An 18,047-nucleotide genomic window follows, 5' to 3' on the forward strand; every position below is an offset into this window, starting at 1 on the left:
TACAATTTAAAAAATATACAACATGAACAAATAAGATCAGCATTTAAATTGGTCTAAGTTATACTCTTATTTTCTAGTAAATTTAGTTAAAAGTGGATTGTGTTTTCTCTGTTTCTAACAGAATCAAGTTCCTTGTCTTCTAAAGATAAGCTATTTTCATAGCATCAGAGAACTGTTATTTATATTCAGAAAGTGCTCAGATCATTCTCAGAAAGTATTTAAGGTTTTTGGTAAACTTTCTGAACTTGGTGAACTATATGGTATTAATATATAAAAATAAGAATGTAAAAGTAAACAAGTTCCTTTTGCTTTTTTGTTTTAGTGAAAAGTTGGAAGACTGTTCACGCAAGTTAATAAAAGAGAATGGATTAAATGCAGGCTTAGCATTTCCTACTGGATGTTCTCTCAATAATTGTGCTGCCCATTATACTCCCAATGCCGGTGACACAACAGTATTACAGTATGATGACATCTGTAAAATAGACTTTGGAACACATATAAGTGGTAAATTCTTGCAGAAAATTCCTACCCCAGCCTGCTCCTGGAAAACTAGTTTTTGTCTCTGTTAAATGGAGTGATAAATACTGAACTCCCAAATTTTGTTTTTGCTTCCTCCCTTCATTAGTAAAGGTGTGTTGAGGCAGATTAAAAAGAAAAAATTTAGTGCACTTACAAGGAGAGAGAGGCAGTTGTGAGATTTACTTGAAAGCATACTACTAAGTAGAATGAAATGAAAACTGTTGGGTAGTTAAGGTTTATTACCTTTTGTATCAAGGCATGAAAGACATTATCCTACCTTCAGGTCATTGTTTCATACCTCTTTTATTCAAATAATAACATTTATTCAGAATATTTAAGTTTATCAGCCTTTATATACATGTTTGCTTTTTTGAATTCTCTCCAAAACCCGATTAGGTAAGCACCTCATTACCTTACTTACAAGTGAGAAAGCAAGCTTAGAGTAAATACTTACCTAAGGTTTCATTACCTTGGAAAAGTAATACTATATTCAGAGCCCCGTATACTTTCTCTGCCCTGCGTTGCTATTTCTCATTTCCCTAGTCTTTCCTTGTATTCGTTTTGTTTCTGTTTATATGTTTGTATAACTGCCAGGGTGAGCACTGAACTGGTGCTGTCTTGGAGTAATATATACTAACCCTGTAATTCTTTCTATTCTGAATCCTTTATATACTTCTACGTTTTGTCTTTTTGATTATGAATGATCTGTGGGTATTTGGAGTGCAGCCTTCATTTGAGCCTTCATTCTATTTATATGTTAAACTAGCAAGATTAATAGATTAAATGCTGTAAAGTAGATAAATTGACTAGCTGATAAGTAAAATTAAAAGGAATTTTCTCTTTCAGGTAGGATTATTGACTGTGCTTTTACTGTCACTTTTAATCCCAAATATGATACATTATTAAAAGCTGTAAAAGATGCTACCAACACTGGAATAAAGGTATGTGAACTTTTATTAAAGCACCATTTCATTCCAAGTATTTTGAGCACTTTAAGGTCTTTTAAACACTTAACAGCATTTAAGCACTTCTAAGGCCTGTTTAAGATCTTTGGTTAATTAAGACAAATAAAACTGATCCATTGTCCTTATGGTTTTAAGCAGGTAATTGTATGATTGTGTACCAAAGGTTGTTCTTTGTTTGTTTTTGTGTTTGTTACCCTTGAACTTTGCTAAAATTTATTAAAACAGAGTTTGGATCTATTTTTGCCTGTCAGTTGGCAATGGTTTTTTTTGTGGTTCTTTTTTAGAGCAATTTTAGCTTCATAGCAAAATTAAGCAGAAAGTACAGAGATTTCCCACCCCTCCCCAACTTCCTCCATTGTCAGCATCCCCACCACATAGGTATATTTGTTAAAATCATTTGAACCAACATTGACCACATCACAATTATTCAAAGTTCATAGTTTACATTAGGGTTCATTCTTAGTAATATACATTCTAAGGGGTTTGACAAATATAAACACATCTACCGTTACAGTATCATACAGAGTATTTTCATTTTTCTTTTTTTCTTTTTTTTTTTTTTTTGAGACAGAGTGTCTCTCTGTCGCCCAGGCTGGAGTGCAGTGGCACGATCTCAGATCACTGCAAGCTCTGCCTCCCAAGTTCAAGCGATTCTCCTGCCTCAGCCTCCCAAGTAGCTGGGACTACAGGCACCCGCCACCACGCCCAGCTAAGTTTTTTGTATTTTTAGTGGAGACAGGGTTTCACTGTGTTAGCCAGGATGGTCTCGATCTCCTGACCTCATGATCTGCCCGCCTCGGCCTCCCAAAGTGCTGGGATTACAGGTGTGAGCCACCACGCCCGGCCCATACAGAGTGTTTTCATAGCCACCAAAATCCTCTGTGCTCAACTGATTCATCCCTCTCTGTCCACCAAGCTCTGGTACAGCCCAGGTTTTTCCCACCCACCCAATTTTTTTTTTTTTTTTTTTTTTTTAAATTGGAGGAAAAGTGCAGTTAAAATAGACATTACAGAAAATTTACCATAATAACTTTTTTTTTTTTTGAGCTGAGTCTTACTCTGTTGCCCAGGCTGGAGTGCAGTGGCCTAGTCTCAGCCCACTGCAACTTCTGCCTTCCAGGCTCAAGTGATACTCCTGCCTCATCCTCCCAAGTAGCTGGGAGTAATTACAGGCACACACCACCACACATGGCTAATTTTTGTATTTCTAGTAGAGATGGGGATTCACCACGTTGGCGAGGCTGGTCTCGAACTCCTGACCTTAAGTGATCTGCCTGCCTTGGCCTCCCAAAGTGCTGGGATTACAGGCATCAGCCACTGCGCCCAACCATTTCTAAGTATATTGTTCATTGGTATTAAGTGCATTCATAATATTGTGCAGCCATCATCACCATTCATCTCTGTTTACTCTTCATGTTGTAAAACTGAAACTCTATATTCATTAAACAGTAACTCCCAATTTCCTCTTCTCCCTCTACGCTGGCAACCACCATTCTACTAGATATGATTTTGACTGCTGTTAAGTACCTCATATAGTATTTGTTATTTTGTGACTGGTTTATTTCACTTAGCACAATATACTCAAGGTTCACCTATGTTGTAGCATATGTCAGAATTTACTTAAGGCTAAATAATCTATTGTGTGTATATACCGCATTTTTCTTCATCCATTCATCCAGTGATGGACACTTGGATTGCTTCCATGTTTTAGCTATTGTGAATATTGCTGCTATGAATATGGGTGTACAGATAATCTCTTCAAGGTCTGTGTTCAGTTCTTGGGTATATACCCAGAAGTGGATTTGGGAATCTGGTAATTATCTTTTTAAACTTTCTGGGTATCTTCTCTACTGCTTTCCACGGTGCCTGTACCATTTTCATTCCCACCAACGATACACAAGGAAGGGTTCCAGTTTTTCCATTTCCTCGCCAATACTTACTATTTTCTGGGTAGTTTTTTTTTGTTTGTTCGTTTTTAAAATATCTTTGGAGAAATGTCTATTCAAGTTTTTTGCTCATTTTTATTTATTTATTTTTTAATTAAAAAAAAAAAACCGGGTGCGGTGGCTCACGCCTGTAATCCCAGCACTTTGGGAGGCCGAGGCGGGTGGATCATGAGGTCAGGAAATCGAGACCATCCTGGCTAACACAGTGAAACCCTGTCTCTACTAAAAATACAAAAAAAAAAAAAAAAATAGCCGAGTGTGGTGGTGGGCGCCTGTAGTCCCAGCTACTTAGGAGGCCAAGGCAGGAGAATGGCGTGAACCCAGGAGGTGGAACTTGCAGTGAGCCGAGATCGCACCACTGCACTCCAGCCTGGGCGACAGAGCGAGACTCCGTCTCAAAAAAAAGGGTTCAGATTCGGGGTCTTGCTGTGTTGCACAGGCGCATCTTGAATTCCTGGGCTCAAGCTATCCCCTCACCTCGGCCTCCCAAAGTGCTAGGATTACAGGCATGAGCCACCATGCCCAGCTCTTTGCCAAAATTTTTTAATTGATTCGTTTGTTGTTGAGTTTTAGGAATTCTGTATAGATTCTGGATGTTAATCCTGTATCAGATATAGTATTTGAAAATATTTTTTCTCATTTTGTGGGTTACCTTTTTACTCCAGATACTGTGTTTTGAAGCATAAAATGTTTTCATGAAGTCCAGTTTGTCTATTTTTTCTTTTGTTGCTTGTGCCTTAGGTGTCATACCCAGTAAGTCATTGCTAAATCTAAGGTCATGAAGTGTTTACTCCGTTTCCTTTTAAGGTATTTATAGTTTCAGGTCTTCAACTTAGGTCTTTGATCCATTTTGAGTTAATTTTTTATATGGTGTTAAGTAAGAGTCCACATTCATTCTTTTGCATGTGAATGTCCAGTTTTCCCAGCACCATTTGTTGAGACTGTTCTCTTGCTTTTGAATGGTCTTGGCACCCTTGTCAAAGCTCATCTGGGCCAGGCACAGTGTATCATGCCTATAATCTCAGCCCTTTTGAAGGCCGAGGTGGGAGGATCGTTTGAGCTCAGTAGTTAAAGTCCAGCCTGGGCAAGATAGCAAGACTGCATCTCTACCAAAAATTAAACAAATTAGTCAGGTGTGATGGTGCATCCTTGTGGTCCCAGCTACTCAGGAGGCTCTGGTGGGAGGATCACATGAGCCCAGGGAGGTTGAGGCCTCAGTGAGACAAGATTACACCACTACATTCCAGCCTGGGTGACAAAGCAAGACCCTGTCCAAAAAAAAAAAAAACATTCGTCTTTGTAAGTGATGGTTTATTTCTGGACTGTTCATTTTATTTTATTGGTTTATATGTCTATCTTTATGCCAATGCCACACTGGGTTTTTTTGCTTTGGTTTGGTTTTGGTTTTGAGACAGGGTCTTGCTCTGTCACCCAAGCTGGAGCACAGTGGCGTGATGTTGGCTTGCTGCAGCCTATACCTCCTGGGTTTAAGCAGTTCTCCTACTTCATTCTCATAAGTAGTTGGGACTACAGGCTCATGCCACCATATCCATCAGTTTTATTTGTTTTTTATAGAGACAAGCTCAGGTTGGTCTTGAACTCCTGGCCTCAAGCAGTCCTGCTGCCTCAGCCTCCCAGAGTGCTGGGATTACAGGCATGAACTATTGGCGCCTGATGTCCGCACTGTTTTGATTACTGTAGCTTTGTTGTAAGTCTTGAAATTGAGACGTGTAAATTCTCCATCTTTGTTCTTTTTCAAAATTGTTTGGCTATCTAGGATGTCTTGGGATTCCATATAAATTTAGGATTTTTTTTTTTTTTTCCTGCAAAAACCACCAACTGGATTTTGATAGGGATTGTGTTGAATGTATAGATGGCTTCAGATGGTATTGACATTTTAACAATATTAAGTCTTCTAATTCATAGACATGAGATGTTATGTTAATCCATTTTCACACTGCTATAAAGAAATACCTGAGACTGGGTAATTCATAAAGGAAAGAAGTTTAATTATCCACAGTTCCACATGACTGAGGAGGCCTCAGGAAACTTAGAATCAAGGCAGAAGGCAAAGGGAAAGCAAGGACCTTCTTCACATGGCAGTAGGAGAGAGAACTGCAAGCAGGGGAAATGCCAGGCGCTTATAAAACTGTCAGGTCTCATGAGAACTTCCTATCATGAGAACAACATGGGGGAACCACCCCCATGATCCTGTCACCTCCCTCTCTCAGCATGTGGGGATTACAATTTGAGATGAGATTTGGCTGGGGACACAGAGTCAAACCTTATCAGATATGTTTCCATTTATGTCTTTATTTCAGCAGCGTTTTATAGTTTTCATTGTATATGTGTTTCAATGTGTTTCACCTTGGGGTTAATTCCTAAGTTTTTTTTTTTGAGCTATTGTTAATGCAATTATTTTTGTAATTTCGTTTTCAGATTGTTCATTGTTAGTATGTAGAAATGCAAGTGATTTTTATGTTTTGACTTTGTATCCTGTACTTGGTTGAATTAATTTATTCTGATACTTCTTTTGTGTGGAATCTTTAGGGTTTTCCACAGGTAAGATCATATAATCTGTGAACAGAGATAGTTTTACTTCCATCCCAATTTAGATGCCTTTTTATTTTTCTTGCCTGGTTGTTCTGACCTATGTTGAGTAAAAACGGCAAAAGTGGATAGCCTTCCTTTCCTTGTTTGTGATCTTAGAGGAAAGCTTTCCATCTTTGACCATTGAGTATGATGTTAGCTGTAGGTTTTTCATAGATGGCTTTTATTATGTTGAGGTGGTTTACTTCTGTTCTTAATTTGTTGAGCCTCGCATCGTGAAAGGGTGTTGAATTTTGTCGTGCTTTTTCTGCATCAATTCAGGCAGTCATATGGTTATTTTTCTTCACTCTGTTAATGTGTGTATTAGATCTGTTTTTCTTATGTTGAACCATCTTTGAATTTCAGGAATAAATCCCACTAAGTCATGGTGTGTATTCCTTTTAATATGCAATTGAATTTGGTTTGCTATTATTTTATTAAGGATTTTGCATCAGTGTTCATAAGAATATTGGCCTGTGGTTTTCTTATAGTGTCTTTGCCTGGCTTTGGTATCAGAGTAATGCTGGTTTCATGTAATGACTTAGAAAGTATTCTCTTCAGGTTTTTAGAAAAGTTTGAGGAGTGGTATTAGTTCTTTAAATGTTAGAATTAACCAGTGGAAGCCATCAGGTTCAAGGTTTTCCTTTGTCAGGATTTTTTTTTTTTTTTTTTTTTTTGAGACAGGTCTCCCTTGTTACCCAGGCTGGAGTACAGTGGTATGAACACAGTTCACTGCGGCCTTGACCTTCTGGGCTCAAGCGGACCTCCTGCCTCAGCTCCCAAGTAGCTGGGACCACAGGCGTGTACCACTACACCCAGCTAATTGTAAAAATAAAATAACATTTAAAATTTTTTTAGATACAGGGTGTTGCTATCTTGCCCAGGCTGGTCTGGAACTCCTGCTCACAAGCCATCCTGCCACCTTGGCTTCCCAAAGTGTTGAGATTACAGGCATGAGCCACTGTGTCCGGCCTAATAATTCTTCTAAATGAATTAGTCTCTTGAGTTATGTAGAAAATAGAATATGGAATTGTAAACCAAAGTTGTAATAATACTAGCTTTTAGAATAAAAATAATTTTGGCTGGGCATAGTGTGTCACGCCTGTAATCCCAGAACTTTGGGAGGCCGAGGCAGGCGGATCACAAGGTCAAGAGATTGAGACCATTCTGGCCAACATGGTGAAACCCTGTCTCTACTAAAAGTACAAAAATTAGCTGGGTGTGGTTCCGCGCCTGTAGTGCCAGCTACTCAGGAGGCTGAGGCAGGAGAATGACTTGAACCCAGGAGACAGAGGTGGCAGTGAGCCAAGATTGCGCCACTGCACTTTAGCTTGGCAACAGAGCGAGACTCCGTCTCAAAAAAAAAAAAATTTTTTTTAAAAAATGTATTAGTTCCTTAAGTCATGCGGAAAACAGTGTTTGCAGACTATTGTTAGAATAATAGTTGTTACAATTGACCATTTATTTTACTTCATTGAGACTTTAAAAATTCATATGGCTTCAAGTTACTATGTAGTATCCTTTGCAGGGCATTTCTTGAGCACTTCTTGCAGGCCCAGTCTAGTAGTAATTAACTCCATCAGCTTTTATCTGGGAATCTTAATTTCCCCCTCACTTTTTTTTTTAAATATATATATTTTTTTCAAATTGAAATAGGGTCTTGCTCTGTTGCCCAGGCTAGAGTTTAGTGGTATGATCATGGCTCACTGCAGCCTCGCCCTTCTGGGCTCAGGAAATCCTTCCACCTCAGTTCCCCAAGTAGCTGACATGTGCCACAATACCTTGCTAATTTTTAAAACTTTTTTGTAGAGATGGGGGTCTCACTTTGTTGGCCAGGCTGGTCTTGAACTCCTGGGTTCAAGTGATCCTCCCACCTTGGCCTTCCGACGTGCTGGGATTATAGACATGAGCCACCACGCCTAGCCTGATTTCTTTCTCACTTTTGAAGGACAGTTTTCCCAGATAGGATTCATGGGTGACAGCTTTTTTCTTTTAGTTAGCACTTTGCATATGTACACTGCTGCCTTCTAGCCTCCAAAGTTTCTAGTGTGAAATGTGCTTGAAGTCTGATTGAGCATCCCTCCTATATAGTGAATCACTTCTTTCTTGTTGCTTTCAGGTTTCCCTCTGTCCTTTAGAAAGTTTGATTATCATGGTTTTTTGTGTGTGTGTGGGTTTCTTTGAGTTAATCTTTTTTGGAGTTCTTTGAACTTCTTGGATGTTATATTCTTGTATTTCATCAAATTTGGGGAGTTTCCAGCCATTACTTTTTCAAATATTGTTTGCCTTTCTCCTTCTTCTGAAAATTTCCATAATGCATATATTGGTCTACTTCATATACAGGTCCCTGAGGTTCTGTTCACTTTAATCTTTTTTATTCTTAGACTTGGTGATTTCCCTTGTCCTTATCTTCAGGTTTGCTGATTCTTTTTTTTTGCCTGCTCAAATACTTTTGAATTCTTGTGAATTTTTCGTTTCAGTTACTGTACTTTTCAGCTCTAGAAATTTTTTTTTTCTTTTAGGTTTTCCGTTCTTTTTTGATATTTTCATTTTGTTCATACTTTTTTTTTTTTTTTGGCTCTCTCAATGTCTTCCTTTAATTTTTTAAGCATCTTTAGAAGAGTTGTTTTGAAGGCTTTGTCTAGTAGTAGATCTGCCATCAGGTTTTTTTTTCAAGGATAGTTTCTGTCAATTTATTATTTTCCTTTGATGGGTGTTCTTATTTCCTTATATGCCTTGTGACTTTATGTTGAACACTGCATATTTCAGTGTAATGTGGTAATTCTGAAAATCAGATATTCCCCCTTCCCCAGCATTTCTTTTAGATTTTTTGTATTGGTTTTTTTTGTTTTTGATTCTTGTAGCCAATCTCTACCAAGCATCCGCCTGAGGTGTAAACTTCAGGTTTTCTCAGGTCTTTCCCTGGGCATGTGCGCTCACTTTTACGATTTTCTTGTACATGCAGTTGTTTTTGAATGACCTAGTCTTTAATATCTGGGCCCTGAAGGGGGAGAAAAAGAAAAATGAGTGTGGGCTGGAGGCCATACTGTGTGTGAGGGAGTGGAGGGGAAAGGGGTGCTCACCATTTAAATCTGCTGAGTCACTTCAGCCACAGGGGTGTGTAAGGGCTGAGGTTTGCAACTATGAGGGGAGATGCAACAACAGTGGCCACTTCTATATCTGGGCCTATGTGACCAGAAGTAGCAACTAGGTATCAAAGCACAGATCCCTGATGTTTAGGACATAGACTATTTTGCCCACTCACATACCCCCAAGCTGTGTGCATGTTGCTCCAGGAACATGAGCCAACCACGAGCTTATGGAACGGTGTGTAGTAGTGCTGCTACTGTGTTGAGAGCTGAAATGGATGGAAGTTAACCACGCTTGACCATCCCATTATTCCCCTGGAAGTTGCAAGGCTTCAGTAGACTCCAGAGTTCCCAAGTAGTTACATTAGACAGATTTTGTCAGTGTAGTTGTTATCTATTTAGGGAGGCAGATTCCTGGTGCTTAATACTTCACTATCCTCCCATAATCCTCTGCAAAGTATTTTAAACAGGAAATTACTATGTACAAAGCAGTTTTTGATTGTCCCTTATTTTTAAATGTTACAAAATTAAGTTGCTATGAAAATTTTGCACTTTGAATAATAAAGCATACTTTACTCTTTTTTTAGTGTGCTGGAATTGATGTTCGTCTGTGTGATGTTGGTGAGGCCATCCAAGAAGTTATGGAGTCCTATGAAGTTGAAATAGATGGGAAGACTTATCAAGGTATATTCTTTTAATATATCTTACTTTGAAATTGATTTTATAGACTATTGTCGAGTGCTTTCTTTGAGTCAGCTGCTTCATGTTTCTGTCTTGGGAATTCAAGGAAAGAAGACAGGGGAAATGACCCGCTTAGAGCATGGTGGGAGTACTGTTGTAACTAACTGGAAACTATTGCCAAGCCACACTGTTAGCTGATAAGAAAACACCTGAGGAAATATCCTAGGGCAACCAAAATGCACAGCCAGTTTTCTGTGACTAGTCAAATCAAGGCTGAGAGAAGCCAGGTCTCTTGCCATTGATGATGACTCATTGTGATTTTTTTGTTGTTGTTTTTTGTTTTGTTTGTTTTTTAAAGACAGGGTCTTGCTCTGTCATCCAGGCTGGAGCGCAGTGGTACAACCACGGCTCACTGTAGTTTCAACCTCCCAGGCTTAAGCGATCCTCCCACCTTAGCCCTCCCGGGTAGGGCCACAGTGCCTGGCTGATTTTTTTTTGTAGAGACGAAGTCTACCTGTGTTGCTCAGTCTGATTTTGAACTGCTGAGCTCAAGCGATCCTCCCGCCTCAGCCTCCCGAAGTGCAGGGATAACAGGTGTGAGCCACTGCTCCTAGCCTGTGGTTTTTTTGGAATCACATTCAGAATTTGGAGGCCAGTTCCTTGTGTATCACTTTAATTCCCAAGTCCCTTTGCTTTCTAGTCTTTACCAGAGACTACCTCAGGTATATACTCCCAGAGTCCCCTGTGCTTTCTGGTGCTGTACGTTAATCTCTCTCAGTCCAGTCCTCCTCCAGCTCCCAGGTCTGTCTGATCATCCCGCAGCCACCATCCTCTTCCCTCATCTGTGGTCATTTTTCTCTGTGACCCTGTTCTAATAACTTCTTTGTAGAATATTTTCTATATTTCCTTTAACAGAATTCTGTCTCTCTTTGTAGACTCTGAGTGGAGACTCATGTTGTTTTCTTGCCCCTTACTCAGTAAATTCACACCATTCAGCATTCTTTGCATTTCCTATTGCCCATTATGTGTTTCTACCAAGAGCAGAAGTGATTCTTCCTCTGGAACCTGACCGTGCCTTCTATATAGACAGTTACCACCAATGTAACAGTCCTCTTTAATGTCTAAATACTGAAATTTATTACCAGACTTACACTTTTTTTTTTTTTTTTTTGGAGACAGAATCTTGTTCTGTTGCTCAGGCTGGGGTGCAATGGTGCAATCTTGGCTCACTGCAACCTTTGCCTCCTGCGTTCAAGCAATTCTGCCGCAGCCTCCCCATTAGCTGGGATTACAGGCGCCTGCCACCATGCCTGGCTAATTTTTTTTTTTTTTTTTTTTTTTTTGAGGTGGAGTCTTGCTCTGTCACCCGGGCTGGAGGGCAGTGGTGTGATCTTGGCTCACTGCAACCTCTGCCTCCCAGGTTCAAGCCATTCAATCCATTCTCCTGCCTCAGCCTCCCGAGTAGCTGGGATTACAGACGTGTGCCACCACAGTCGGCTGCTTTTTGTATTTTTAGTAGAGACAGCGTTTCGTCATGTTGGGTAGGCTGGTCTCAAACTCTAGACCTCAGGTGATCCACCCGCCTCGGCCTCCCGAAGTGCTGGGATTACAGGCATGAGCCACCGTGCCCAACCCTTCTTGAGAGAGTCTGCCAGACCTGGTGGTTCATGCCTGTAAATCCCAGCACTTTGGGAGGCCAAGGTGGATGGGTCACCTCAGGTCAGGAGTTCGAGACCAGCCTGGCCAATATGGTAAAACCCTGTCTCTACTGAAAAAAAAAAAAGGCGTGATGGCACACACCTATAATCTCAGCTACTTGGGAGGCTGAGGCAGGAGAATTGCTTGAACCCAGGAGGCGGAAGTTGCAGTGAGTCGAGATTGCACCATTGCACTCCAGTCTGGGCGACAGAGTGAGACTTCATCTGGGAAAAAAATTTAAAAAAGAGTCTTCCTCTGTTGTCCAGGCTGGAGTGCAGTGGCATGGTTGCAGGTCAATCCCCTTGCTCAAGCACTCCACCTCTGAGCTTCCTGAATAGCTGGGACTACAGATGTACACTGTCACACCTGGCTAATTTTTGTATTTTTTTAAAAATAGAGATGAGTTTCACCATGTTGCCCAGGCTGGTCTTGACTTGAACTCCAGGTTCAAGTGATGATCCGCCTGCCTTGACCTCCCAAAATGCCAGGATTACAGGCATAAACCACTGCTCGCAGCCCAGTCTTAGACTCTTTTTTTTTTTTTTTTTTTGAGACGGAGTCTCGCTGTGTCACCTGGGCTGGAGTGCTGTGGCCGGATCTCAGCTCACTGCAAGCTCCGCTGCCCCCCGGGTTCACGCCATTCTCTTGCCTCAGCCTCCCAAGTAGCTGGGACTACAGGCGCCCGCCACCTCGCCCAGCTAGTTTTTTATATTTTTTAGTAGAGACGGAGTTTCACCATGTTAGCCAGGATGGTCTCGATCTCCTGACCTTGTGATCCTCCCGTCTTGACCTCCTAAAGTGCTGGGATTACAGGCGTGAGTCACCGTGCCTGGCCTCAGTCTTAGACTTTTAAACAATAGCTAGTCTTTTTTTCTAGCTCTTTCGTTTCCTTACTTTTTTTTTTATTTCTTCTATGTCTTTCTTTTTGTTTTTAATATATATGATTTTTTTTCTTTTTTGAGACGGAATCTCACTCTGTAGCCCAGTTTAGAGTGCAGTGGTGTGATCTCACTTCACTGTAACCTCCACTTCCTAGGTTTGAGCAATTCTTATGCCTTAGTCTCTCAGGTAGCTGGGATTACAGGCATGCGCCACTACACCCAGCTAATTTATTTTTGTATTTTTAGTAGAGACGGGGTTTCACTGTAGTACAGTAGGTCAAGAGATGGTCTCGATCTCTTGACCTCATGATCTGCCCGCCTCAGCTTCCCACAGTGCTGGGATTACAGGCATGAGTCACCGTGCCCAGTCTATATATGTTTTTTGATATCAAGATATTCTTCCATTTCATTGTTCTTCATGGTTTTATTTCCCTTCCTCCGGCCTAGACCCTGTGTCAGCAGCTTTAATTCTTCTCTCATCTATATCTTTAACTTCCTTATTATTTGATTTTCAGATATTCTCTTTAAGATCTCTAATGCTGCCGGGCGCGGTGGCTAAAGCCTGTAATCCAGCACTTTGGGAAGCCGAGACGGGCGGATCACGAGGTCAGGAGATCGAGACCATCGTGGCTAACACGGTGAAACCCCATCTCTACTAAAAAATACAAAAAAAAACTAGCTGGGCGAGTTGACGGGTGCCTGTAGTACCAGCTACTCGGGAGGCTGAGGCAGGAGAATGGCGTGAACCCAGGAGGTGGAGCTTGCAGTGCGCCAAGATGGCGCCACTGCACCTCCAGCCTGGGCGACAGAGCTAGACTCCGTCTCAAAAAAAAAAAAAAAAGAAGATCTCTAATGCTGTGAACACAAGTGCAAAGCAGAATACTTATTTATTTATTTATTGAGACACTGTCTTATTCTGTCACCCAGGCTGGAGAGCAGTGGTACAGTCTTGGATCACTATAAGCTCAGCCTCCCGAGTAGTTGGGATTACAGGCGTGTGTCACCATGCTGGCTAATTTCTGGATTTTTTTTTTTTTAGTGGAGAAAGGGCTTCATCATGTTGGCCAGGCTGGTCTCGACTTTCTGACCTCAGGTGATCTGCCCACCTTGGCCTCCTAAAGTGTTGGGATTACAGGCGTGAGCCACCGTGCCTGGCCCAGAATATTCTTGATGTTACTCACACTTAGGTAGGAGGTGTGGGTTAATGAAGAAAACACACTTTGGGGTTCAGGCAGGTTTTAGTTGGAGTCTTAGATAAATCTATAACCTGAATACCCAAGTTTCTTGACTGTAATAGTGTTAATGGTATCTAGTTTGTTTTGAGAATGTCAATTATGTGATAGTGCCTGGAATTTATTAAGTATGCAACAGATATTTTTCATTCTGTCCCCTTCTCACCCCACTTCTGGGATTAGTGCCACAAATACAGTGCTTATTCAGGCTCTTCCAAATTGATCTTCGCATCTCACGAAATTACTTAACTGATGAGAAAAATAGCCAAACAAGCCTAACACTCTAATGTTGCATAAAGAATGTGACCAAATGCCGGGATTGGCAAATGCCAGGATTTGCCCACCTTCTCCCTATTCTTATGTTTTTATCTCTGTTCTTTAAGGAAGAAATACTCTTTTTCCTATGCAGTATTTTCTTTTTTAAAATGTTTAAAAATTGTTAGCTCAAATACTGCTTTAAGGATCTTCTTTTCAGTGTTAATCCTCCCACCTCCTTTGAGATACCACCTTATTACTCTTTTTCTGTACATACTCAGCCTTTCCCTAGTGGCTCCTCTCAGTGTGAAAGCACATGTGGAGGAGAATAAAAATCATAGCATTAGATATCCTTCCATGATTCTCATACTTTTTTTTTTGAGAGGGAGTTTTGCTTTTGTTGCCCAGGCTGGAGTGCAATGGTGAATGATCGCAGCTCACCACAACCTCCGCCTCCCGGGTTCAAGCAATTCTCTTGCCTCAGCCTCCCGAGTAGCTGGAATTACAGGCATGCACCACCACGCCCAGCTAATTTTTTTGTTTTGTTTTGTTTTGTATTTTTAGTAGATATGGTGTTTCTCCATGTTGGTCAGGCTGGTCTTGAACTCCCAACCTTAGGTGATCCGCCTGCCTTGGCCTCCCAAGGTCTGGGATTACAGGCATGAGGCACCGCACCTAGCCGATTCACATATTCTACTTTTGGCCTTTACTTACTGTTATGTGAAATTTTTACAATTTATTTTTACATTAAGACATGGTTTAAATTTACTGTGTTCCTTAGTAGGGGTAAACATACTTTTCTTGGTATCCTAGCCAAAGCCATAAGGAGAGCAAAAGATTTTTAAAGGCTAGAATTTAGAATATCTCATTTCCAGTGTGCTTTTCTTTGGGAAATGTTTTGTACAGTTCTTTAAATAGCTTAGAACCAGTTTTAGGATTTGCTGCTTCTATTAACATTTTATGAGCTCCCCAGAAGCAAGATTCTTACCCCAAAGGAAGCTGAGATTAAAAGCATAAATGCTGAGTTAAATGAGGAATTTATGGGACTAGAACATGGGCCTTCTGATTTCTAGGTTCACTGCTACAAATGAACAGAATCTATTATTTCCAAATTCGTGACTCTTAGGTCAACTTGGAATACAGACTGTAGCAGTCTGCTTGGGGGACTACCTCTAGAATTAGTTATTTCTCTTTTTTGAGAATTTGCTGAAACTTTTGTAAATTCCAACACCAGCCAACATATACCAGTGTCCTCTCTTTTTCCTTTCATTTTCTCCTAATTTTACAACTTGTTTGGTATGTGGTCTGCCTTTCAAGGTATGGTAGGTGACAGCTTAATGTTTGACTTAATGTTTAGTCACTGCATAATAATTCCAGCCTGCAACATTGGGATTTTTAATATCTACCCTTTTACTTCTTCCACTAAGCTAGTGCAGCATTTTAGGTTTCATTATTTCAATACCCTCTTTTGATCCCTGTTATTGTACTGATCAGGGTTCTTAGTTTGAGGCAACAATCCATTTTTAATAGTTTAAGTAGAGAGGATGTGGAAACATCCTGATACTGGGGAGATGAAGAAATGGACTCTGGGTTGAACTTTCCGGAACAAATTAAAAAAACCACATAGCACAACTGGGCCATCAAAGGAGTACCTTAATCTCCTTTGATCAGGAAGGGATAGAATTAAAAAGTGATTGTTAACAAATTAGTGTTCCCAGAGTTAGCCTGTGCTGTTACAACCTGCATAAGTAAATGAATTCCCCTGTACCCTCATTCTTCTGTGCAACTAACATATTAGGTTGGTATGACTAAGAAACTTTCTTAAAAAAAATTGATTGGCGCCGGGCGCAGTGGCTCAAGCCTGTAATCCCAGCACTTTGGGAGGCCGAGATGGATCACGAGGCGGATCACAAGGTCAGGAGATCGAGACCATCCTGGCTAACATGGTGAAACCCCGTCTCTACTAAAAAATACAAAAAACTAGCCGGGTAAGGTGGTGGGCGCCTGTTGTCCCAGCTACTCGGGAGGCTGAGGCAGGAGAATGGTGTAAACCCGGGAGGCAGAGCTTGCAGTGAGCTGAGATCCGGCAACTGCACTCCAGCCTGGGCGACAGAGCGAGACTCCGTCATAAAATAAATTAAAATAAAATAAAATAAATAAAATAAATAAAATTTTTCTTAAAAAAATTGATTGGCTTGTAAGGGTCAGTTTGCAAAGGTTGAATTTTAAAATAAGCTTGTTACTTGTCAACCTGAATAACAAACAGAGGCTCCCTAAAAGAAAATGATGTTTGGGAATAGAGCACTGCAGTGGGAATGCCATAGTAAACTTGTGCATATTCAGGGAGTTAAGGAAGACAGAGGTTTTTAAAGACGAAAATGAGGATGACATAATTGTTTTGAAATAATTATCCTTGGCTCCAAAGATTAATAAGAAGAGTGACGCCAGTTGGAGGTTGGGCAGGCAGCTGTTGGGCAGATGTCCTTGCAGAAATATTTTTTTGTGTAAGGTTGCAGTGGGCTTTGTGCAAGGTTATGGTTTTCGGTCATTTTCATTATCAGGCGTATAAGCATGAGAACCATCTCTTCATGGCTTTCCCTAGCTCTGTTTGAGTCTGACAACTTTGACATATTTATATAAGAAGGTTGTTGTGAAGAGCGAATTGATTTGTTTTTCTTGCTACCCCACTGAGTTTGTAGCATACTTGTTCCTTGCTTCAGACTGCTTAATTCTGCTCTAGAAGAAAGGTAGCTCATACTGAGGATTCTAGCGCTATAGACCTAAATTTTTTTAAGGCCCCCCCTTTTTTTTCTTTTCTTTTTTTTTTTTGAGACTCTGTTGCCCAGACTGGAGTACAGTGGTACGATCTCATTTCACTGCAGCCTCTGCTTCCTGGGTTCAGGTGACTCTCCTGCCTCAGCCTCCCAAATAGTTGGGACTACAGGTGTGCATCACCATGCCCAGCTAAGTTTTATATTTATAGTAGAGATGGGGTTTCACTATGTTGGCCAGACTGGTCTTGAACTCCTGACCTCAAGTGATCCTCCTGCCTTGGCCTCCCAAAGTGTTGGGATTACAGGTGTGAGCCACTGCACCTGGCTGTTTTTAGCCCTTTTATAAAATTTGAAATATTAACACAAAATGCACAAAGCATAAATACTCAACTTCTCAATTGCAGAAGCTACGTAACCTCACTCCTCAAGAAATTGAATATTGCCAGTATTCCAGAAGACACTCAGTCTCATTTTCATAGTCCGTTTTGTGCTGCTACAGCAGAATACCTGAGACTAGGTAATTTATAAAGAACAGAAATTGATTTCTTACAGTGTTGGAGGCTGGGAAGATTAAGGGACTGGCATCTGGTGAGGGTCTTCTTGCTGCATCATCCCATGGCATTAGGCAGAAGGGCAATAAGAAGCTTGAGAGAGAGAGCAAGAAGTGGTCAAACTCGTCCTTTACAAGGAACCCACTGCTGAGATAATGGCGTGAATTCATTGATGAGAGTGGTGCCTCCATGGCCCAAACTTCTCGCATTATGTCCCACCTCCCAACACCATCACATTGGAGATGAAGTTCCCAATACATGAACTTTGGGGGACACATTCAAACCATAGAACCAATACACTGCTTTCCAATTACAGCAGCCTGCCTTTAGTGAGCCACCATCTTGGCTTGTGGGGTCAGTTCGCCAGGTCTTAGAGAAATAGTAATGATGTCTGAATTTTAAAATATATTTAGCTTATCAGCACTGTAAGTACGAAAGGATTTGCATTTGCTTTTCTTTGTCTTTACTACCTAATTATACATCCCTAAACTAGTTTTATTGCCTAATTTTGAACTATTATGTATATGTGGAATTGTACAGTATGTATGTAATTGTGCCTTTTTCTGCTTATTTTGTCAGTTGTTTTAAAACAACTAGAATAAAAAAGCTAGAAGTTTTATTCCAGTTGTTAAATGTATTCCTAGCTTTTTGTTTTTATTGTTGAATGTTATTCCCTCATGTGAATATGCCACAATTTGTCTATTCTGTCATTGCTCTCAGGACAGTGGGATGTTTACATTTTCTTTCTTCTTTCTTATTTCTATTTCTTAATTATTGTGTCTCAGCCACATAGATTTTCTTTTTGAATGTTTGAAATGTTGATATAAAGTTCTGTAATACTGTCATCTTAACAGTATTTTTCACGTT

General features: G+C 40.5%; 1 protein-coding gene across 2 annotated transcripts in view; it reads left to right on the forward strand.

Annotated features, from left to right (window-relative positions):
- Positions 1 to 18,047, forward strand: part of METAP2 (methionyl aminopeptidase 2) — a 43,687-nt gene that overhangs the window by 20,786 nt on the left and 4,854 nt on the right. For both annotated transcript variants that reach the window (XM_010383905.2, XM_030939148.1), the window contains exons 6-8: positions 323 to 504; positions 1,366 to 1,460; positions 9,696 to 9,792. In XM_010383905.2, the coding sequence (XP_010382207.1) occupies positions 323 to 504; positions 1,366 to 1,460; positions 9,696 to 9,792 (374 nt within the window). The remainder of the gene's footprint in view (positions 1 to 322; positions 505 to 1,365; positions 1,461 to 9,695; positions 9,793 to 18,047) is intronic.

The sequence above is a fragment of the Rhinopithecus roxellana genome, chromosome 10, assembly GCF_007565055.1.
Source record: "Rhinopithecus roxellana isolate Shanxi Qingling chromosome 10, ASM756505v1, whole genome shotgun sequence".
NCBI lineage: Eukaryota > Metazoa > Chordata > Mammalia > Primates > Cercopithecidae > Rhinopithecus > Rhinopithecus roxellana.